General features: G+C 40.9%; 2 protein-coding genes across 4 annotated transcripts in view; both read right to left on the bottom strand.

Annotated features, from left to right (window-relative positions):
* fancc (FA complementation group C) overlaps positions 1-3,819 on the bottom strand; it is a 36,841-nt gene extending 33,022 nt beyond the window's left edge. For both annotated transcript variants that reach the window (XM_087170240.1, XM_087170241.1), the window contains exons 1-3: positions 3,688-3,819; positions 3,398-3,476; positions 17-259 (exon numbers count right to left, since the gene is read on the bottom strand). In XM_087170240.1, coding sequence (XP_087026366.1) covers positions 17-214 — 198 coding nt within the window. In that variant the 5' untranslated portion in view covers positions 215-259; positions 3,398-3,476; positions 3,688-3,819. The remainder of the gene's footprint in view (positions 1-16; positions 260-3,397; positions 3,477-3,687) is intronic.
* A 14,861-nt stretch (positions 3,820-18,680) lies between these two features.
* Positions 18,681-23,539, bottom strand: part of ptch1 (patched 1) — a 52,710-nt gene continuing 47,851 nt past the window's right edge. For both annotated transcript variants that reach the window (XM_023393558.2, XM_023393557.2), the window contains exons 21-24: positions 22,748-22,847; positions 22,215-22,574; positions 21,585-22,125; positions 18,681-21,459 (exon numbers count right to left, since the gene is read on the bottom strand). In XM_023393558.2, coding sequence (XP_023249326.1) covers positions 21,586-22,125; positions 22,215-22,574; positions 22,748-22,847 — 1,000 coding nt within the window. In that variant the 3' untranslated portion in view covers positions 18,681-21,459; position 21,585. The remainder of the gene's footprint in view (positions 21,460-21,584; positions 22,126-22,214; positions 22,575-22,747; positions 22,848-23,539) is intronic.

The raw sequence follows: 23,539 nt of genomic DNA, 5'->3' as shown, positions 1-23,539 counted from the left end.
TAATGGCTCCGCTTACCGTGTTGTTGATGTGTGTAAGCAGATGCTGGAGGTAACTGCTTAGTCTACTCAAGTGCAGGCCAGTGTCTTTCTGAGTCTTCGGACTGTCAGCCTGGCCCCAAGCCACCGCTTTGTCCAGCCAGAACTGCATCTCCTGGACATTCAACAAGGGCTCTGTCGTTTGTTGGAGCTGGATCAGTGGTTGCAGCTGAGACATTGGGCTTCTTGTCCAGGTGAATGTACTTAGGAGCTAAGAGATATCCTAGGTGAGATAAACAATGAGACAAATCCAAGGATTACGCAGACAAACACAAGCATCTTATCATCTGTTATTCATCATTTTTATTTTGTGGCTGCCAGAGCTGAGCAAAGGTAACATTTTATGTTGCAATCTTCACATGGTTCAATGTACACTATCAGCATCTCTAAATGTTTTAAAGAAATTCAGAGTTTTTTAATAAAAGTGGGCCAACTCTATGGATTAATGTTTCTAAGACTGGGTCTTGCTTGGTTTGTCATACACGCCCACGAGCAATATGCTAACAAAGAAATGCAGCAATTAGCTAACAAAAACAGTGAAGGAGACTGCTATCTAGGAAACACGGGTGTAAACCATGAAGAATTAAAAATACTTTAAAAACTTGGCTTTGCAAATGTTTTATGAGGAAGGAAACACATTGAACATGTTTGTTAGACCTCAAAGATACACTCAATGTGTTTTGGTGAGAAAGGGTAATTATAAACAGAAAATTTGTTAGTTTACAAGAAAACGCCACAGGGCACCTTTAACTTTAAGGAAAGAAAAGACCAGAGACACTATCTCTCCTGGTTAAGGGCACACCCCTCTCAACATCACTCCCATGCCCTTTTCTGCCTCCACCGGTCGATAGCTCACTCTCTCACTCATCCCTCTAGCTGAGTTCAAGGCTCTAAAAAGTGTAACATGTAGTAGTCCTACCACAAACCCTGAGGTCAGCTAGAGCTGCAGTGCACTCCTCGGTTCTTATGTTGCTCGACCTACCATCAGCCTTTGATATGGTGAAAAGACGCATCCTGCTATCTGTACTTTCTGTCAGGCGCAAGCGCTTTTTGGTTGTCACTGATATAACATGGATGAAGGAACGCCACCTTCAACTAAATCTCTCTAAGACTGAACGCTTAGTTATCCGGGCTAATCAGTCTCTACATCATGGTATCAATATCATCTCTTACCCCTACCAAGGTCACAAGAAACCTGGGTGTCATGATTGATGACTATATAACATAAGTATGCCACCCAACTCTTGGTCTAGTCCATGGTTGTCTCTTGCTTTGACTACTGCAATACCCTGCTGGCGGGCCTCCCTTCACACACAGTGCACTGCTATACCTGATTTCCTTGCACTAATTGAATAAATGTAGTACTTAATACTTACACCAAGGTCTCAGTGTTTTCCCTCACTTATAAGTGGCTTTCAATAAAGGCATCTGCCAAATGAGTAAATGTAAATGATACGATCCTGTCAATGTAATTTTACTTTAATACATGCATGTGTGGCCCACATCATCCATCACTTTCTATGAAAGCAGGGGCAGAAAATGCAATAATAAGTGGAAGTAATAGTAAGTGGAAAATAAAATGAATTTAAAGGGTGCTAATCTAGTTCTGTTAAACTCTTATTACCACAATCTAACAATCAAACCTTTAAGCTCTAAGCAATCAAGCCTTCTAACACACACATTCATGAAGGCCTACTGAGAAATAAACAGCACATTCTTCATCTTTTATGATGATAGAGAGCAAATTGTGGGGGGGCAGATCACACAGTGTGTGTGTAGGTGTGTGTGTGTGTGAGAGAGGATGTACATCTGTATATAGCCTGAGAATAGTGTGTGTAGGTGTGTGTGTGTATTTGTTGTTTTTTGCCATAATGACATGTCTGTGTGGGACACCACAGGGTTGTGTTTTATGATCACCTCGTTACACACGATTTGTTTAATGTCTTGCCATCGTCTCTGCTGGAAATCCCCTATGGCTCGCTGATGTGAATATATAAATACTCATTTTCGCCGAGAAAAAAAGCCCAAACAAATTAGGAACAAACGCTTCTTGTTGACTAGCATTGGGGACTCAGTTTTCAGTAAAGCAGAAGTGGAAAAGAACCGCATGCTGAATACCTAAGTAGCAGACAGCAGTCTCTCCCACAATCCCTATCACACACAGACAGTTATAGGCACTTTACTTACATAAAGTTGTTATGCATGTCACACAGGCAGAAAAAATATGCACATGCACAAAAACACACTCTACAGCAGTTCGGGTGTTGGCTGAGAACATTTTGGAGGAGGAACGAGATGTGACTGGTCAAATATTATCTTTGAAGATTTGTTAAACTAAGCGTGTGGACTTTGGGTAAGGGTAAGTTTGCTGTTCCAATTATGAAATTGTTGACGTTATTTCAGTATAATCAAATCAGTTAAACATCATTTTCTACAAATTTACTTCTGTATGCTTCAGTATGTTATATATAAGAACACCTGGCTTAAATGTAAGGACTGTCTCAATCATCGTCATAAAAGGAACTGTTTTGCTCAGCTAATTTAAGTGAATGTAATTCTATATTTCTTCATTATTTTTTTTCAATGGAACAAATAGTTAGACATTGCTCTTGATCAGCATCATCAACACACCAAGTGAAGGAATAAAGAATGGTGTTTCTTTCCAGAAACTTGGAGAGTCATTCTGTCAACTTTTAGAATAACTTAAAATTACCTCCTTCCTTACTGAGAAATCCTGAGACTATGCATATTCAAATACTTTTCATTTCAAAAGTTTCATCAAAAGATCATTGTAACAATACAAACAATATAAAAAAAATTAAAATATCTCCTTTATACCTGACTGACCAGAAAACTGAACTTTATTAATGGAGGAACCATGTCAGACACAATTTATTATTCAAGTATTTTATATATCTTCGCACATCTTGAGTGGAACTTTTTCAGGCACAAATACCAAACATTGTCTTACGTGATACTGAACTGAATATCTTTGGGTTTTGGACTTTTAATCATATACAATAAACAATCTGAAGACATCATATTTTACCATTTTTCATTTCATTCTTTTATAAAAGAAATCTACAAATTGCAAAACTAATTGGTAGATTAAATCAATAATGAAAATAATTGTTAGTTGCAACTACAGTAATTACTATTTCAGCACTTTTTTCCAACATTTAATAGATTCATCTGTAGTAAGTAACGTCAACAATCTCATAACTGCAACAGCAAACTTACCTAAATTGCTCCTTTTTACCTGACAATTTCTACACATATATATATATACACACACACACACACACACACACACACACACACACACACACACACACACACACACACACACACACTAACCTACCTTAGTGAGTTAGTTGGGTGCAGCGACTACACCACACCACATGATGCCAGTATTTCCTCCACTTTACTGCAGTAACACACTGTGAAACACCGTGTTCAATTTAGGGATACAAAATAACTTAACTTAATGACGATGTCAAACTACGTTTCGGCTCCATAAACGCATCACATTGTCATCCCTTTCCTCTTTTTCTCGTTTGCCAGAAGCTGCTGTTACTTCAGCTGTTAGCTTGTTAGCAAATTAATCACTCTACAGTCGTATAAATGCAGAAACCTCAAATGTGGACTTACATGTAAATAAGACGTACAGCCATCAAATTACTGTCTTCACAGAGCATAAGTCAGCTATAGCCACTCATTCTTTATGTATTCAGAGAAAGAATACGAGCTTGTCGTACAGCGTGATACAAACAAACTGAACTTCCCTCTTCTATCGGAGTTCCGTGTATGGAAAAAGATCATTGGCTGAATCGCGGTGACGTCATTCTGGCAGTGCATGCTGGGAAATAGAGTCACATGGCTGCAGGGGCATTGCGAGAAGAAAGTTCTTCTGCGAAGCCGCGAGAGAGGACGTGCTCAGATCCTTAAGTGAAAGTACCAGTACAACAGAGTAAAAGTACTTTTATTCAAATTCCTGCTAATGTACAAATACAGACGTATTATCAGCAAACTGCAGCCTACTTAATGTTTCGAAGTGTTCTGCAGTAAAAGGACTCCTGCGAGTGATTATTATTATTATTATTAGGCTATAGGCCTATATGACTTTATTAGTTTGTTGATACTGATGCATCAATGTATAGACATCATTGTACAGTTCAATAGAAAATTAAAAAACAAAATAAACAAAGCAAATAATGCTTGCTAATATTTTTTGTCTTAATGGAAAAAATGCCCATGGAGTCCAAAGAAAGTTCATTTAGCAGTCCATTCAAAGTTGATCTACTAGTATTGCATCTGCATGACATGCTGTATCTCAGACACTCAGAGATCTGTTTAGTTGACCTATCTTAAACCATATCCTGAGCATAGGCTGCTGACATGATGTCCAAACAGTAAAGAAACTGTAATCGAATGATTTCGGCTGTATTATCACAATGTCATTCTGTCAAAGTTTTGAAATAACAGTTTGACTTATCTAGCTGGCCTTGGTTTTGAGATTAATCTGTCATCCACTCATTAGCGGTTCAAGGGTTAAAAGCAATGTGGGAATGCCTGGAACAATGCCCATGCTGTGTGTGTATAATGTGCAAATATGTCTACTTTTGAAAATGTACACCTACTCTGTGCATATGCTTATGTTCACATCTGTATAATCTGTATGAGTGTGTGTGTGTGTGTGCGTGCGTGTCATGCATTTCAGGGGTGAGGGTCCAGAGGGTGAAGCAGAGTGCATACCAGGAATTCAGGGGTCCCGGAGCGTGTCCCTCTGGAACCCAAAGCAAACTTTGAGGGGTTCCTGGCCCGCATGGCTCGAACTGACAAATCACCCAGAGGCTCCAGCCAGACCCAGAGCTGCCTAGCACACAGCACCAGGAAACGGTTGTTCAAACATACGTAATGCCATGCATGTGTGTGTGTGTGTGCGTGAATATGTCCATGAGACATGGGCATGAGAAAGAGATTATATTAAAGTGTGGGTTTTTTGTACTCCATACACACACACACACACACACACACACACATACTTTGATTCAGTGTCTCTTATGAGAACGTACTTCTGTGTTCTTAGGTGTCTGCGTGTGGTCAAGTGTGGTGGTGGCTGTTAATACTGGCCTTGAACACCACTGAATATACATGCACATGCCATGGTATGTACTGTATGTGTGCACACCATGAATGTTGACGTGAGGCAGTGCAGTCTGTTCGATGGGGAATGTGTTTAAAGTGGTCTAGCGGCTTCACATTATACATCAGAATTTCTGTGGTAGGAAAGCCCAGCCCGAAGGATATGTGTGTTTGAGTTGGTGTCTGTACAGGTGTGTGCACATACGATACGTGTGCGTGTGTATGTGTGTGTTTCCCCTCTCATAGTTTGGCACTTGTAGCCTCGTTCCCAAATAGAACATGGAAACTGTGCGTACAAAGGCCTGTGAGGTGCAGCATCTTTTTTCTTCTGTGTAAAATATATTCCACCACATCTGTTTGAAGCTGCAATAAGTCATTATTAGTTTTCTCGGATTCATCAGTACAGTAGTCCATTACACTTTTATCTTTATTTGCAGGTTACTTCTATTCAAGGTTATATGGAAAATAAATATCATTCACATCACTCCCTGCCATTATTAATCATATACTAAGTCAGTCAAGTTATGTATAAAATCAACATTTCTTAATTAAATTATTTAATTTTTCTTATTTCAAAGGAATTTTAAAACTTATATTTCTTAAAGTAAAAGTTTTTGTGTGTACAGTGCACTTGTCTTTTCTAATATAAGATTGTTTGCAAACCTTTTGACTCTTATCAAGTGCTCCTCAAACAGCTGTGGATGAATATGAAAGAATTGTGGCTTTATGAAAACATTAACATTCCTTCCCTGAAACGTACACATGCATACACATAAACACACACTTAACCTTAATTATATGCATTTCATCTGTATATGTTAAACTGTTCCTGACATTGGATTAAAGTACCTTCACATAACATATTTATGTTGGTGTCTCCATCAGTAAATCTCCAGTGAAGGCAGCAGTTAAAATCATAAGGCGCTGGTCCAGGTTCACCATCAGCTCCACCCTTGCTGCCAACATGTAGGTCAACCAGGGCTAGATCTCTCCACATGCAGGGTGCTGTGTGTGTGTGCGTGCGTGCGTGTGTGTGTCTAAGTCTTGTAAAAACATCAGCATATGGGTTTGGAACAAGGTCCCTGGCAACATTTGAAAAAACGAGAGAGAAGGAAAGAAAAACCACGGCAAAAACTTGAGAGAGTGTGGTTTGGTGCCCAAAGTGGAAACCCACACACTGATGTTTTTGTGTGTGTGTGTGTGTGTGTGTGTGTGTGTGTGTGTGAATGTATTTATGTATGTGTGTGTGTTTGTCCTTGTGGCTGTGCATGTGTGTCGCTATGCCTATGCTTGCAATGCTTGCATGGGCACACATATGGATGCTGGGAGAAATGTAGTGTAAACCACGTGTGTTTTTACTGTACTGCTACTCTGTGATTATTACAGCGCCAAGAGACGGGTTGTCACGCAGTGGGGCAGCAACTCGTCCGTATGTCTGTGCGTGTGTGTCTCTGTGTTTGCATGCGGGTATGTATGCTTTCATGCTTGGACTAAAGGGCTGATCACAGCCAGAAATGTGTCATTGCCAACTGGCTAACTGCACCAGCATGCTGTTAATTCAATGTCCAGTCACTGTCTTTGATTTAAAAATAAACTGAATATGGACTTGGCAGTGACATGTGTGTTGAGTAAAACACAAAAAGTGAACCCACAGTTACACTGTAATGCTGATTTTGTCTTAAGTAGGTTTTTTGCTATCTCGAATATGCAGGTGCTCCATCTCACTTCTATTATCAGACTCATTTTGTCCAACTAGATTATTTAGGACAGCATAAAGAGTTTAAAATGTGACTCTCTGGCCAAACTGTAATGCTGGAAGTCATTACCAGTTTTTCATCAGAAAATCCCCCAATAAAAAAAAAACCCCAACCATAAATAGATTTTGGGGAAGAAAGGCAAAGAGGGTGATAGCTAATTTCTGAAGTATGTTTTTTTTTTTTTTTTGACCTTGTGGTTTGGCCAGAGAGAGATGGAGCCGGGTGGAGAGCTTGGGTATCAGTCTCTGGAGCTTATCCCGAGTTCACTGGGACCAGAAGCTGCACAGCTGCCGACAAATTTGTCATTTCTGATCCAGACCAAGCCTATTACCAGTTCGGGTCCAGAACTGGTTCTGCCAGTGACCTGACGCCTGTCTCATCGCACCACACACTGATGCTGCTCTGTTTGGTGGCCAGTCTGCTGTGTGTGTGTGTGTGTGTGTGTGTGTGGGTGTGGGTGTGTGTGTGGTGTCTCCTGCTGGATACCAAAAGAGGAAAGGAAAATTTGAGCTCTGCAATCAGCTGTTTGCATGCTGGTTTTTTTCTTGCATCCAATTGGTTGTTTTCCCAGAGCACATTAATTGGTGCACAAAACCAACTTTTTATGCTGCAGTGTTTTTTTGTTTTTTTTACACACTCATTAATATGATTATTAATTATTATTGTATCTGATAAATTCAGCCTGATGAAATTTGGCGTACACCATCATTCATTCATTCTGTCCATTCTCACACTAATGCAAAAAGTGAAATGGAGCCACATTAATCTAAAAAGGAGCTTGCTTGTCCTGACAGTTCCCCTTTACCAACGAAACAGCAGACGCACTCCTGCTTGTGCGAAGGATGAAGGCCTGTTCTGTTGCTTCTCAAGTCTGTGATCCCTCTTTTAGTTTTTCCACCATTGGTGTTGTCATTGACATATCTTTTTGTTTCTTATGCCAGACAATTGTGCAATTTTGATTGAGCATCATAAAAAACGTTCTCATAATCAAGATGATATTTTCTGGCCGTTCTTGGGCTGCTGCACCGAGACCTTCAATCAAATCACTACTTCATAATTGTATAGTCATCCGACAAAAAAACACATGTAATTGACAACATCTGTATTGTGTGACTGGGAGGCTATTAGCCATCTTGGGGAAAAGTTTATCACAACAATGGTGCATGAATTTTCACACAGGCTCCTCAAATGCTGCCTTATAAAGCAGATTTTGTGATTGAATGTGTATCTTTCTGCCCAGATATGGCGTATTTAATCATTATGGTGTTTTCTTTGCTCAAACAAACGGGGCTTAGATGGTGAGTTGTACCTCTATCACTTCTGTCTTTCTTGACTCTATTTCAAGAGCATTGTTACTCATTTCTCATATTTTCTCATGAAAGTTATTCTTCCCTATTCTCTGTGAAAGGGATCAAACACTTCTCCATCACTCAGAGCCAGTATCATACCTTTAGAACATTTGGGTCTACATGTCAATTTCTGGTCCTTCCCCGGATGCAAATGTCTGTCCCTCAGCACTGAGGACAGTTGAAGCAACGGAGGGTGGAAGGAAGGAGACATTCAAATCAAAGCAGAGGAATGTGCCGTTAAAAATCTTCAGATCCGTTTGGGCTTAAGTCTGAATGTCTGGATGTTAGGAGAGAAAGAAAGAGGGGCACAGAGATGGAGAGGAGAGAGAAAGAAAAACGAGAAAGGAAGAGCTGTCAGAGGTGTCTCCAGACAGGGGCCAGATCTCCCTCATAAATGGATTTGTATCTCACACAAAGTTTAAAGGAACTGTTTTTTCAGGTCTTCCTGTGTCTGTAGCTGTGTGTGTGTGGTGGTGTTCTTTTTTTTTTGTGCTCATCTAGGTCGATGGTTACATTGGACAGCAGGTAATGTCAGTTAAGGCTTGACACTGAACAGTTTTCATGATAGAAATGTCAGGAAACATCTAAACTCTGTGCATCCTGTAGAGCTCTTATTCACTGTATTTTCTTTTTCAAATGGCATTTCCATCAATTTATTTGAATTTCTTTATAATCAGCATAAAGTTGAAAAGTGAGCAGGGTTACATAAAGTGGCCAGGATTGTGGAAGTAAAAATCCAGCATTGTTTTCCCTCATAGACAATGTCATCTAACTGTCTCTTTGAGGATTTCCCAGTTTGATAAGTGTTAAACACTCTTAATTAAAATCAGTGAGAAAATGTCCAGTTTATGGGAAAAATATCAAATGTACAGTACAAACATTGGCAATGACCAACAGGTTTCCCTCTTGTGTCCCATAATTTGAGGTTATATTCAAAATAAAAACATTTGGCTACAATTTCCAGATGGAAAAAATACTTAAAAAACAGTGTGTCTACCCATTTCTCCACATTCTTGAGTTAAGCAGGGTGTATTGTGACTTAAGATAAGAGGGACATTTTGGATCATGCAACAACAAAATGACACAAAATCGATAAAAAAGTTTTTAAAAAACACCCAACACAGAGGAGACTTAAGAGGAAATCAAGATTTACCCGGCGTCTACTGCCTTATAATGTCTGCTGTGAACAGTCACAGAAGAACACATCTAACCTTACATAACCCCCCTCCCCTTTTTTTTATTTTTATTTTTTTTTACATCTTTCTGGTAAAATACATGGGGCCACTTTACAACAGTACAAACATATATTTATTATATCCTACTTTCTATCTTATGCAGAAACACGTGTAGTCACAAGGACACACTCTTTATGGCAATTCCAGGCATTTTAAAAGCATGCTCCTTTATTGCTCAGAGAGGAAGCTGGGGATTGGCTGAGAAAGAGAAAGAGGTTCTGTGACCAATGTGAAACAGCACTGCATGCATAAGTCTGTACACACCAGCATACACACATACACACAAACACACACATACTGTATGTACTGAGAAAGTGCACATTCACAATTATGAATACTTGTATTCATAGTTATCTTATATACTAATTGATCTATGCTGTGCTTTCCAACTGCTGGTGTGTTTGTATGTGTACTTGTGTGTGTGCCCCGCAGGTTAATCCGGCACTCCCTCTGATTACAGATGGTTACATATAACACGGCTACGGCCTGGTAATCAACCAGTAAGAGAACCAGCTGAAACTCTACATTTGCAATCCGTCGGCAAAACAAAATCAAAAGTGAAATTCCAGCAGCAGTCATGTCTAACCTCTAATGGTCCCCTTCACTGGCAAATCCAATAAAATAGCTCAACTGACACACAACAGTTTGCCTTTTAAGCACAAAAGTAGTATTCTAAATAACGCAACGCTAAGGCACAAACTCTTAGTGACATTTGAACGCAGCTTAAAGAACATGTCAGCCCTCTGTGACTAAGTTAATAATCAGTTTCAAGTGTGATACCAACGCAGGTGTTTTAAGAATTTTGACTGATAACCAGAGTTTGGAAAAATACTTGAGTAATCATAGGTAGAAAAATAGAAAAAGAATAGATTTTTAATTGCAGTGAACAGAAAAAAATGTTTGGTCTCTTCCTCTTTGTTATATGAATCACTTAAACTACTAGTCTAATGAACATAAGAGAAAAAAAAGGGGGATTATACTGAGTTAAAGTCACTTCTGGTTGTATTGGGCCCCCCGAAGACTCCACTTGACCTGAACTTGGCAGTGAGTCAGCCCCCAACACAATGTGGTCCCTGTCACTGTCATTCAACGTCCAAGTTCAACAATCTGATACCAGAGCTGTGTCCGTTTTTACCGTGACATACTGAATCACACACATATATAGGCTAGGAGCATTCATGCAATCAGATTTACTGCACAGCAACACACACACACACCTGCTTTCTATTAGTCCAGTAGATTGCAGGGAAATTGAGTGGGAGTGTTAAACACACACACATCCATCTATCTGCCCCTCTGTCCACGATAATTACACACTTCCTGCTCTAAAATCCCTCTCCGACAGCTTCCACTCCAATCATGTCTCTGGTCAAGTTTGAGTGAGACTGTGTGACTGTGTGAGTGTGTGTGTATCCGTTGGTTTTCAGGCCTACAAGTTTGCATTGGTTCATCAGTGACAAAACAGATACACCACGTACTTTGAGTAAATATATGACAAGCATAAAGATATGAAAGAAAATAACTCATAGCCCTCCTTCTTATTCAACTGTTTTCTCTACAACAGCTCTCAGTTACTGTCCCATCATTGACAGTGACTGCAGTGTTTTTTTTTTTGTCTTTTTGTCAGAGCGAGCTCCGGAGATGAAAGTTCCCATTAACCAAGTTGATAGAGCCATAAAGTATTGAATCTTGAATCCTCATTAAGAGCCAAAAAAAGAACTCCAGTCGGACAGAGGAGGTCAGAGTGAGTGAGTATCAGTGACATCTATTTTATCAGTCTCTCTGTGTCAGTGCATTCACATCAGGCATGACCATGTGTGTGTGTGTGTGTGTGTGTGTACGTGCTCATATCTGTATGTATATTTTCTGTGCATGTGTCTCTGTGTTGATTCAGTCTGAGCCTCCCTCTGGGGTCCTTGGAGCTCTCCTCCAGCCCTGTTCCTCATTAGGCATCTGTCATGGTGCCAGAATCAATAAGCACAGATGGAAGAAAAAAAAAATGTCTCTCCTCTCCTCTCCTCTTTGTGAATGGCCAGGTCATTAGTAAATTCCAAAGTGTTTACCATCATCACCAAGGAAAGACCCTCCTAAACTTTACTGTACTTTTAGTAATTTGTACCACCATTATTTCCTTTATGACCTACAGTTTAAAACGACCCCCCCCCCCGTACAAAGTGTTACAGACATGTGAAATCACATGCTCCAGTTTTGTTTGGCTTTGCAGAATCCTGTATTCGTTCAACACATCCCAGACACAGATGAAAATATTTAGTTGTGGGTTTTTTTTATTTTTTGTCTCTCTCTTTCCCTCTTCTGCCCCCCTTTGCATCTTAAGATGACGCATCTGTTTCCATACATTGTTGCATGTCTTTTGGCAAAAACAAACCGCATAGTTTAAACAAAGAGGTGGGTGGTGTGTGTGTGTGTGTGTATGTGTATGTGTGTGTGTGTGTGTGCGTGCGCGCCACCAGGTCTACATTAAACAAAAGGAAGAAAGGATGACAGCATCCAACCTCAGTTTGTCATCTTGAGTGTAAACGGCCGTACATCATGCTAACATCTTACATGTGCTCGGCCCAATCACTGCAGTCACACACGGCCGTGTCAACACAGCGGTAATGAAAACAAAAGAATGGAAAGAGGGATCTGAGAGGGAGATGGATTGAGACAAAGGCAAATGGAAAGTAAAAGATAAAGACAAAAAGTGAGAAACAGAATATAAGCGAAGGACGGTGGAAAGAGAGAAGCCGAGGGCAGGATAAATGCCTCCAGTCTGAGCGGAAGAGGAGAGATTATGACATGGCTTGGCACCGCTCCGTAGCACTCGTTTGTAATGCAAAGAAAGAGTGGGTGGGTTTTCCACCTCCACAGAATAAATGATGCGAGGGGAAATGGGAGTAAACAACATCAGTCATTATAATTACTCTCATACGGCTACTCCCATTCACCATCAACCATCCTCCACCCCCCCACCCCCCGTCACTCTCCTCCTCCCCACATTTTCCATCTGTCTTTACTCCCAATCTTTTTTATGCCCCTTCTCCATGACTTAATTACACCTTTTACTTCACTCTCTCATTCACTTTTTCTATCTATCCATCCTTGGCGATGTCCGCTTCCTCTTTTCTAACTAGATCAAAATCAGCCTACTTGTTTTGGGTCTTAGATCTCAAGCTTGAGTAGGGTGGTCTGAATCTGCGCCGCACAGAAGAAATATGAGGCTGTGAAAGTTGGAGAAAAATACTTCAAAAGACCACACATCAGCATTTCGTTTAGAGTGTTGTCTAAAATGCAGCGACAACAGCCAACATTAATAATAATCCTGGCAAATCTCTTGAGCTTTTTACTGCCGACTATGCGAGAGATACAATCTTTGGCTCTGTAGGTGGATCTCTCTTGCAGCAGAAGCCTTTGAATGTTGCCGAATGCACGGTGAATCATGTCAGCTGTTTCTAGGAATTGGATGTGGTTCCCTCACCGTCTTGGACCTCTACACTGCTCTGTCTCCCTCGCTCCTCTTCTCTCCCTCTTTTACATGTAGGATTCCTGGAGAGCTGTAGTGGTAGTGTGTAAGAAATCATGTTCAACAAAAGTTTTTGTACAGAACAGTCATTCAAGTCATGTATGAATGAAAGAATGCTTGGCTATGAAAAAATAGCTCTGATCCAAAATGTTATATATCCATTTTGAAATGCAAGCATGAGTAGAAAATTAGCGTTCAATATGAGAACAAGACTGAGTCTCCAGCCATGCTGGCCGCTATATGAGGTTGAGCTTAATGCTAAGCATGGTAATATGCTGATGCATAACACCTATAATGTTTACCATGCTCACCAACTTAGTTTTGACTGTTAGAATACCTACATTTTTTAATCAGCTCTAAAACACAAAGCACAGCTGAGGCTGATGGGTTGTTTGATCATAAAAGTCAAATTGACATTTAAAGAAAAGTGGATCACCAAAGTCCTGCTGTGGGGATATGGATGTGTGTACCAAATTTCATGACAATCTATCAACCCACATCTGTCAAGACATGTCACTCAAAACCACATTCAAGAAAAACTAGAGGATGGCTAAAGTCAGTTGAATACATCCTCTGGGAACCATGACTGTCTTTACCTCTGTTAACCTGCAAGTGGCACTACAGGAAAGGTCATGGGATCACCAAAATCATTGGAATTCAACCTCTGGAAACTATGAATGTCTGTACAAAATGTCATGGATATCCCTATAACAGTTGTTGAGATATTTCAGTCTGGACTGAATGTCAAAGGCAACTTCCAGTTACACATTTGACAACTTTCTCTAAATACCTCCTCCCCAGTGATCATTTCTTTCACAATAATGCTCAACTATCCCCTGATCATTAGACATCTGATTTCCAAACACCAAATGCTAACTTTAATCACTGTCAGACATACAGGCTAAGAGAGATTAAGAGAAAGAAAGAGGGAAAGAGAAGACAGATGCTGGAGTCCCTCTTGCAACCCTGACAAACTCTGCACAGATATACACTTAGAGCCTCCTGATTACTGTGCATCACTGCTCTCTCCAGTATGACAACTGCTGAGCATATTTCTCACGTCATTCTCTATTTTCTTGTTATTTACAACTGCAGCTTGCAGAACTGCTCTGTAACACTAAGCTTATGTAAGTTTGGCCACTGGAGACTTGGACCTCACATTCTTCTGGATCCGTCTTGTAGGAAGAACGAACTCCCTCTGTGGGAGATAGAACAGCCAGCCAAGTCAAACGGGTCCCTGGGTGGGACTGAACACCAGCACCAAAACCCACCCAAAACCACCCACCTTGAGACTGCTGACAGAATAGAACAGAAAGAATAGAAGAGAAATGTGCTGTGTTATGGCAGGAGAGCCTCTCTAGACATGTGCCACATATCATCACAGTTTTTGTGCTTCAAGGGATTCTGTGAGGAAAGGAATAGTTTGACATTTTGGGGAGTAAGCTTATTCACTCGCCATGAGACAGATGAAAAAAATCAATGTTTGTCATCTTCAGTGTAAACTGCTGCACATAAATATAACACTAAAGCCTGCAACTGACTAGTTTAGCGTAGCATGAAGACTGGAAACGGGGAAACAAATAACCTGCCTCTGAACAAAGTTAAATACAATCTACATATTTTTATCTTGTTTGTTTTGTCCATACACAGAGAAAAATATGAAAATAGCAAGATGCGGTTTAATTTCCCAAACCCATAGTTTTATGTTGAGTTGAGTAAAATCCTCAAAGGTTGATTTTTGTGGATCATTGGACAGATCGATGCTAGCTATTTCCCTCTGCTTCCAGTCTTTACGCTAAACTAAGCTATCTTTCTCCTTGTTTTAGCTTCATTTAGCATACAAATATGAGAGTTGTATGATCTCTGCAAGAAACCTAACAAGTGCATTTCTCAAAATGTTGAAATATTTTGTAGCTTTCATGATGAAACAGACACAGGTGTTTATTGCTTTGGCAGGTCTTGTTTCTCTGATGTTTACACACCTACATTATGCCTCTGGGACGCAGTGAGTGAACTTAATGAAGGCATATCAACATGTTGTGCAGTAAATACCATGAAAACAGCTAACATGAAACAAAGGCATTTTAGGAGTAAAACAAATACCTCGTTGAAAAAAAGGTTCGTGAGTCCTTTAGAGTCCTTACACTGTCTGCTTCAGCTTCAGTCGTCAATAATCAATACTTTAATGTAAAACCGGAGCCCCGTGAGCGGTGTACGCTCGTGTGCAGTCCGTGGGAAAAAAGAGACCGCTCACCTGTTACTTCCGCCATAAGTGACGGCGCATTCTCGCGATATGAGCCATTTCACGTCTCACTACATTTTAACAATAACAAATGAATTTACTATACATCAAATCAACTCATATTGAACTTTTAACCTTACTTGAAATAGATTACTTATTTATTTATTTATTAACTTATTTATCTTATTTATTTATTACAAGAAATTATGAAATGCATTATGAATTGAATACACCTCATGAACATAGAGCATTCATGTTACAGCACTTTCATATTTCTTTGAAGCTCACACAATAATGATAGAAGTAAGTGATATTGTATTAAAAAAGCAAAGTTCAGGTTTAAATTAAAAAAATGTCAGTCATACGTCTTTTGAAGCAATAATACACTACTGGCACCATTTTTAAATGTCCAGAAGAGCAAGTACTACAAAAGTAATAACTTATTAATGTAATTAATGTTTAGTCCTCATATGTGAAGTCATCATAGGTATGATCAAGCTAATATTTGGCCTACAATATGACACAGTTCTTATTAGTTCTGCATTAATTTGCTGTCATGCAAATCTGACATTTTGAAACATGCACCAGCTTTAATGTCAATCTGGCAAACTGTGGTTTTTCATACGCATGTTGTAGGCACAAACACGATCGAGTCCAAAGTTGAATGGTTTTCAAGGTCTGTCTGTGAGGCCTCAAGGGTAAAACCCCACATTCATCTGGATCTGAAATCGTATCAACACACCCTGTGATGCTTCCTGCAGATTTATTCTTAAACTCTGTTTTCTTTTTTTCTTTTTTTAAATAAGAATGTGTAAATCTGGCCCTGGATTTGGCAAGCGTGTGTGTGTGTGTGTGTGTGTGTGTGTGTGTGTGTGTATGTCCCATGCAGTCATGTCAACAGAGCAATCACTCATGTAGAGGAGAGTATACACTTAGAGGGTTTAGCTCTGCAGGCAGGTGATGATGGACAAGCCTTTCAGGGCTCGATTGAGGGATGGAAAGAGGCAGAAGGAGGGAGATGGATGGAAAAGAAGGACTGGAACAGAGGAATCAATAACTTCCTTTGTACAATTCCCCTCAGACATGTAGGTTATGGATAAGTAAGTAAGCAAAAGAAGAAAAGAAATAAATAAGTAAAAGAAGTAGTATTGTGTAGTGCATATCCGCTCCATTGTCACCCAGTCTGGGCATAAAGCCACGGCTGAACAATCCATTAGTCCAGGAGAGAAGGAGCTTCTTAATTGCCTTCTCTCTCTTCCTCTTTTGTCCTCCGCCTGTCTTTCTCTCCCTCCAACCCCTTTTCTGTTGGCTGAGAGGACAGGTACAGGAAACAGTCATTCATTAACAACCCGGAGCTCGTTAACTTCATTGAAGCACTCTTCACAATATGTGCAGTTCCACCTCTGAAGGCGCCCCTGAGTGTGTGTGCATGGGTGCGTATATGTATTTGTTAGGAAGCTAGAGGTGAGGGGGGGGTTAAAGGGTAAGGCAGGGCCAGAGGAGGGGTGTGTGTTGGTTTTGTGACCCGGGGTCCTCAAGCAGATGAGGGGAGTGCTGGTGAAAGAGACCTTAACAACATTAGAACTCACTGAACCATGTCACCCACAAACAACCATGGGGTGGTCACAGATATTTCACCTTTCAGAAAGTTTTCACAAATTGTTATCCATTAATGCACTGGAACAAAACTTTTTAAAGGATATTCAAGCACACAGAGATTGTCAGATAAAAATACAATGACACACTCTTTGAATTCCACAACCTAAATTTGGTTTTAACTGCCATATTATGATCCGCATGGCCAACACCTGCGGCAGTCTCACCTGTGGCTCTGTGTTTTCATCGAGCAGCAGACTAAAAATGTCAAGCTCAGTTAGAAAACTTCAAAACATGACACACAACACCCTGCCACCCAGCTTTCCAAACACACCATGTCATTTGTAAGAAGTCAGCAATCCTCTTTGCACTGGTTGGACAGCATGCAGCGGAGTAGTGTGCCTTTATTGGCCTTAAAAGATAATGACATGCCTACTCCCTGCGTCTAACCGCTGATCCAAGGTCAGTGAGTTCCTCAGACTCCTTGAAGTTCAGGTTGAGATTGTGGCTTGGGAAAACGGATCCTCTTATTTGTATGTAGAAACAACAGAAAAGCTGCATCTGGATATTTGCAAAACATAAGTGTTCATCTACGTTGCAGAAATATGTGGCAATACATTAAGTGCTTCAGTTGCAGGTTTCCTGCACGGTGAGTCTAAAAGTTTCTCTGACAAGAATGAGAATAAATAGCTGCCACCCATACAGTTGACAAGGCGCTCTGCCTCCCTCTCTCTCTCTCTCTCTCTCTCACCATCAGTGCAGCAAGCTCAAGGCCACATGCCCTTTTTCATTACACCGAACAGGCCAGCTGTATTGTAACTACAACCAATTTCCTTGCAGTCTATAAAGCTGTCAATCAAAATCATACGGAACAGGGAGAGGAGGCGGGGGGTGCAGGGGCGGAGCTGGGTGGGCTGTTGGGGAGGGCTGCAGGGCTCCAGACCAGATGTCAGGGTTTTATACTGCAGGACACGATGGAGGGAGGGGCAGGGAGGTGGGACAAGAAAGGGAGGGAGAGGAGGTCTTGTTTACCTGTAGCAATGCTTAATACGGAACACCAGAAATGTTTTGACTTGCATTGAGGTGATGTTTGTCGTACCTGGCTGTCACTAAAACAGTGCAAAACCCATTTCTGTCATTAACAACTATTCATTAAAGAGAGTGTGTATGAAGTATGTGGAATTTTAATTCAGAAATTAAAGGAATAGTTTAATATTTTGGGTAATATGCTTACGAGGCCTAGATGAGCGATGTTAGACGATAGCTAGTTAGCTTAGCTTAGCGCAAAGACTCGAAAAAGGGGGAAACTGCTAGCCTGGCTCTGATCGACAGTATCAAAATCCACCAACCAGCACCTCTAAGGCTCAGAAACGATCACCTTGCACTTGTTTGTTTAATCTAAAAGGGCAAACAAACATAAAGACACAATTTGACCCATGAAATAGTGCAGCACATAACCCGGTAACACCACAACACGCAGTTTTTACACAAGGTTATCACTATTAAACAAAGCTTCATGTTGATTAGTGAGCTTCAGAACTCCTGGTTGACAACTCTTCTTTTTTTACTTTAAATAAGCCAGGTGAGGTGTTTCTCCTCTTTTCCCCAGTCTTTGTAAGTGAAGCTAACCTGCTGCTGAATGTAGCTTCTTATTTACCATGCGAGTGTGTCAATCTTCTCATCTAATTTTCTGCAAGAAAGCAAAAAAAAACAAAACAAAACAAAAAATGTCAAACTGAACCTTTAAAAGAAACAAAACCCTTTTGAAACAATCAACTCACAGTCAGACCAAAGCAGTTGTTTTTAAGTTTCCATTTATTAAAGTTATGAACAAAGAGACAAATAAGTTATAATATTTTTATTTGTTAGAATTCTATCAGTGTTTGAACATTAATATTTAGAGAGCTAGTACAATTTTCTACTTTCATGGCTAGCCTTTGACAAACCCATAGAAACAGCTGTCTCTCTCCAAGGATCGGAACATAATACTGAAGGGGAGGTGTTGATGTTGTCTCACAAGACAGTTAGCAATGAAAGTGTGCACTGTAAGGTTTTTTTTCTGTTATGGTATATCATTACATATAAACTCTTTAAAAATATACTTCTGTCAAATACCTTGACAACTACTATGTACACTACAAAAATAAATTTTCATATAAATAAATTATATGGCATACATTTATCTTTGTAACTGAAAACAGCATACATCCACGCCAACTGAGACCAAAATGGCAGTCTGGAAGAACCACTGATTTTTTTTCCTTTTAAAATCCTCTAAGAGCTATGATGAGACCTGTAGTGTAAAATGTTATATACTCTTTTTTTTCCTATTTAACATTAGTAAGCACTTTATACAGATCAAACTCCATTAATGTAAAAACATTAAACTGTAATAGTGTTTTTTTTCAATAGACATAAAAATCCCTGCATTTGTTATCCACTGGCATCACAACAATAATGAAAGAAAAAAACATGTTTTATATTACAAAAATATAAATATCGCAATTGAATATTGAAAACAAAAACAAACGAAAAACATTTAAAAATGAATAAAATAGTTGCCAGCTATGATTCTCTCCGCTACTGCCAATGTGACATTGGGAGAAAACAAAACGAAAAACAAACAGAACAACCTATTTCATGCAAGCAGCTGATGTAACATGGTGGACAGAAAGACGAAAACTGCAAAGACTTCTGGGAAGAGCTACATGTGTTCTACAGGAAGTGAGAGTGTAAAAGTGGAGGCAAACTGAGGTGTGGAGGGGGTGAGTGAGGGGGTCAAAGGGGCCTTAGTCTGGAACTGAAGGGGGGGGGGTGCAGGGGGTTGGTTACAGGTATGCATGCAGACATAGACACACATGCACATATAAATTGGCCATTGCTGGTAGAGAGAGGTGCTGGCGGTGTAAACTCTGACCCCTGAGGCTCTGGGTTGTGCCATTTGGCAGTAGAGGGGGGTGGGGGTGAGGGGTGGGGGGGCATCCAATTAGTGTCATGGCGTTATGTTGTGGATTTTTATGAGTTGAGGTCAGTGGGGACGGCTGAGGCCAAATTGGGGCCAGTTGTCTTTACTGTCACTAGAGGAGAGCTGAGACAGAGTAAGAGGATGGACTCATACACAAACATAAATGTTTATACACACATATACATTGAGACACACATGGAGCACATCGTCAGGCCATATAGGGCTTAGCCCTTAGCAGGCTGTGTGGACTAGCTTATTGGTTGTACAGAAATAAAGAGCTACTTGAGGCGAGATATTCCTGTAAATGAAGTTTAAATGCAGTCAAGTGCGATGTTGAATCGGGTCATACAGTATACAGTCTGAGCTTTAGCTTATCCACTACACATCATCACTTAGGGAGCAGAGTCAGCACCCTGTATTGACCCTGTTCCAGAATCAGTAATGTGAATGTCCCTGTAATCGCAGAGTGAGTTTCTGAGGTGAGTTTACTGCTTGTATGTCAGTATACAAGACAGAACATGATTTCAGCCTGCTAGGGTTAAACAATACATAACCTCTTACAGTAAAATACAACCAGAGAGCAGCCTAACAGACAGTGAAACAAAGCTGAGAGCAGAAACAGGTTCCAATGCAGAGGCGAAAACTAAACAAACAAAACAAAACAAAACAGTTTTAAAATTTCTTCATATCTGCTCATCTTAAATAGCACGCATAGCGTGTCAAGTTAAACAGTAATTGTTTCATAACTACCACAGGTTTGTGATAAAAAATTAATAGTTTAACATGCGTACCTTTATACAATAATAAACACACACACATAAACACACACACACACACAAAAATACCATAGCCCTGTTTGATAATTCTAACAATTTCCCTCATGTTTTAAATGAGTGTAAATGTTAGTCTGTTCTGAGGATGTATCTGATGTATAAGCCAGAAAATAATGGGGCTGTTTCACATCACACAGCCCAACACACACCTACTACACACAGACACATGTACACACACATATACGTAGACAGATCACTTCTTTTGTTTAAAGAGACATTTGCATAGAGTTATAAATGTATATTATTTTAAAAAAATATTTTGAGCAGCAACAGTGAATGCTGACAGGTATTTTTGTCTAGATGAAGCTTCCTAATGGCACAGATCCACAGATGAGTGAACAGTAATCAGAGATCTATCTCTCTCTCTCATACACATGCACACATTTACACACACGCGCGCAACCACACACACACGTGCACACACACACACACATACACACATGTGCACACGCACACACATACACACACACACCATATAAAATGGCAGCCCCAGTCTGTTAACATGAGGAGTTGTACGGCTCCTAAAATTATAGCTACTTTTTGTTCATATTTACATATGTATACATCTTTTAAATATAGATAGAATCATCTAAGACAATAGTCCAATGGGTTACAGTAAGAATGAGCACCATGACGGCAACACTGGCAAGTTTCTCGCTGCTCAGGGCCGGAGGTGAGCCAGGCTGGGCTATGCAGAGCTGGGCTGTGCCAGATCGGGTCAGCTGCTTAGTAATACAGAGAAATCCATCTTTGGCCGTTGTACTTCTGTTCTCCACAACTGGAAACAAAAAGGATATTGTAGTGTCAGTACTTTATGATGAAGCAGACCTTTCTAAACAGACTGTTGAACTACACATGGATTATTTTTTTCTTAAAAGGATCCTGAAGTAACTGAAAACTCACCTCAGCTAGCCCGTCTGCCATGGCTGCTCTCAGCTGCCTCAAACTCCAAATCTTGGAGCTCCATGGCCTCCACCTTGACTCCTCTGGCCCCTAACTGGGTTTCCAGTGGCACATGTGGGTCCTGAAAGGCAGGCTCTGGCACCTCCGGCCCTGATGGGCAGTAACTGTCCGTTGCAGTGTATCCTGGGTAAGAGGAAGCGGGGGGGCTCTGGCTGGGCAAAGGGGCCGGGTGAACGGCGACAGTGACTGAGGCTGACGCTGTTACCGTGGTGATGGGTTGGCAATACGGGGTGGGGTTGGGGTGGTGATGAGGGAGGTGGTGAGGTTGTGGGTTGTGGGAAGAGCGGGCTCTGTGGCCTGCTGAGTGTTCTCTATGGCCATGTGAGCCATAATGGCCCCCAGCCTCAGTAGCAGTTTCAAAAGCGTCCATGCGCGGGCGGGCTGGGGGCGGGGCCTGCCAGTGCAGCTGGCTCTTGGGGTTCCTGCTGCTGTGTCGATGAGTTGCCCCCGGCCCAGAATCACAACCCTGAGAGGAGACAGACTGAAGAGCAAGATAGTAAGATATTAATATCTGTAATGTGAGAAACAAGAGAAAATCATACGAGCACACTATGGAGAATGTTTTCTTACCGAAGACACAGTATAGGCCGGAGGGTCAGGCTGTCTGGCTGAGCGCCTACGCCCTGATCCTGCTCTCCTCTCCTCCTCTGGCCTGGCTGCTCTGCCTCTGCTGGTCTGGAGGTGGTACTGCTGCTCCTCGGCTCGAGGTGGTCCTCTGCGTGAGGGCAGGTTGTAGTTCTGTAGCTCCTGGCTTATACCGGACACTGTGGTGTTCGAGCTGTATTCTGAGTCAGACGAGTCTGAAGCTGCACCAGAGGTGGTGGTGGTGGCCCCGGTGGTGTGGTGAGGACGGACTGAGAAGTGAACCACGTGAGGAGGGGCCTCTGGGGATGGGGTGGGTAAACGGCTACGACCATCGACTGGTGATACCTGGGAGGTAAGAGGAGGCAGCAGTAAGAAACTGGTGTTCATCAGCTTGGAAAAAACAGTTGAAGAAGCCCTTGTGTGACCAGGTAAAGAATCACTTTTATATAAAAAAAAAAAAAAAAAAAAAAAAAAAAGATTCCACTTTCTTGCAGTTGTATTTTTTTTTTATCTCTTACCTCTGGATAGGGTCCAAAGTATGATAGTAATACTGGGAGAAGGACCAATCCATTCAGGACTCCAAGAACTGTGAGGATGGCCAACACGGCAAAGAAATACCTGCAATAAAAACACACATATGCAAAGAGAGTTCAATGGGGGGCATAATTTAACTAAACGCAACATGTAAAGATGAAACACACTACAAGCAAATCATTACATTTACTTCTGACTTCCTATGTGAAACAACATGAAAACATTTACTAAAAATATAAGATATAGCAAACAAATTGTGCAATTTGATGATGGGAACAAAAAAAAAACCCCAAAGTTGCTCAGACCAGCACAGACAGACAAGAAAAGAAACAAAGCAAGCGTCTAAACAAAGAAAATACCTGTGCAAACCACAGAGGGTTTAAACGTGGGGAGACGTGCAAGATCAACCCATCACACATGCCCAAAATAATACTTCCACAAAGACACTCAAGCCACTCCTTAAACACACACATATATATAAACCCCCCCACAGACAGGCAGGCATGCACTGTGGTTTTGAGGAGCAAAACAGAAATGTACCTTGTGTGTTTCTAAGTCCTGCCAAAGAGGGTTAGTCTTAAAGAAGCCGCAGAGAGAAAAGAAAGGGGAAGCATAATTAGCCAGAGCTGGTTAATTCAAAGGCACAGGAGGAAAGAAAAAAAAAAGAAGGGGAGGTTATTGGGGGCGAGGGTACTCTCTCTTGGGTGTGTGGTGTATAAGCAAACATGGAGAAAACAAAGCAGTGAGGAATGTGGAGGGAGGGGGTTGAAGGGGTA

The sequence above is a fragment of the Seriola lalandi genome, unplaced genomic scaffold, assembly GCF_002814215.2.
Source record: "Seriola lalandi dorsalis isolate HSWRI2012SDOR001 ecotype SW California unplaced genomic scaffold, Sedor1 jcf7180002054938, whole genome shotgun sequence".
Classification (NCBI taxonomy): domain Eukaryota; kingdom Metazoa; phylum Chordata; class Actinopteri; order Carangiformes; family Carangidae; genus Seriola; species Seriola lalandi.
Note: the sequence above shows the minus strand (reverse complement) of the source record. Positions and strands in the feature narration are given on the sequence as shown.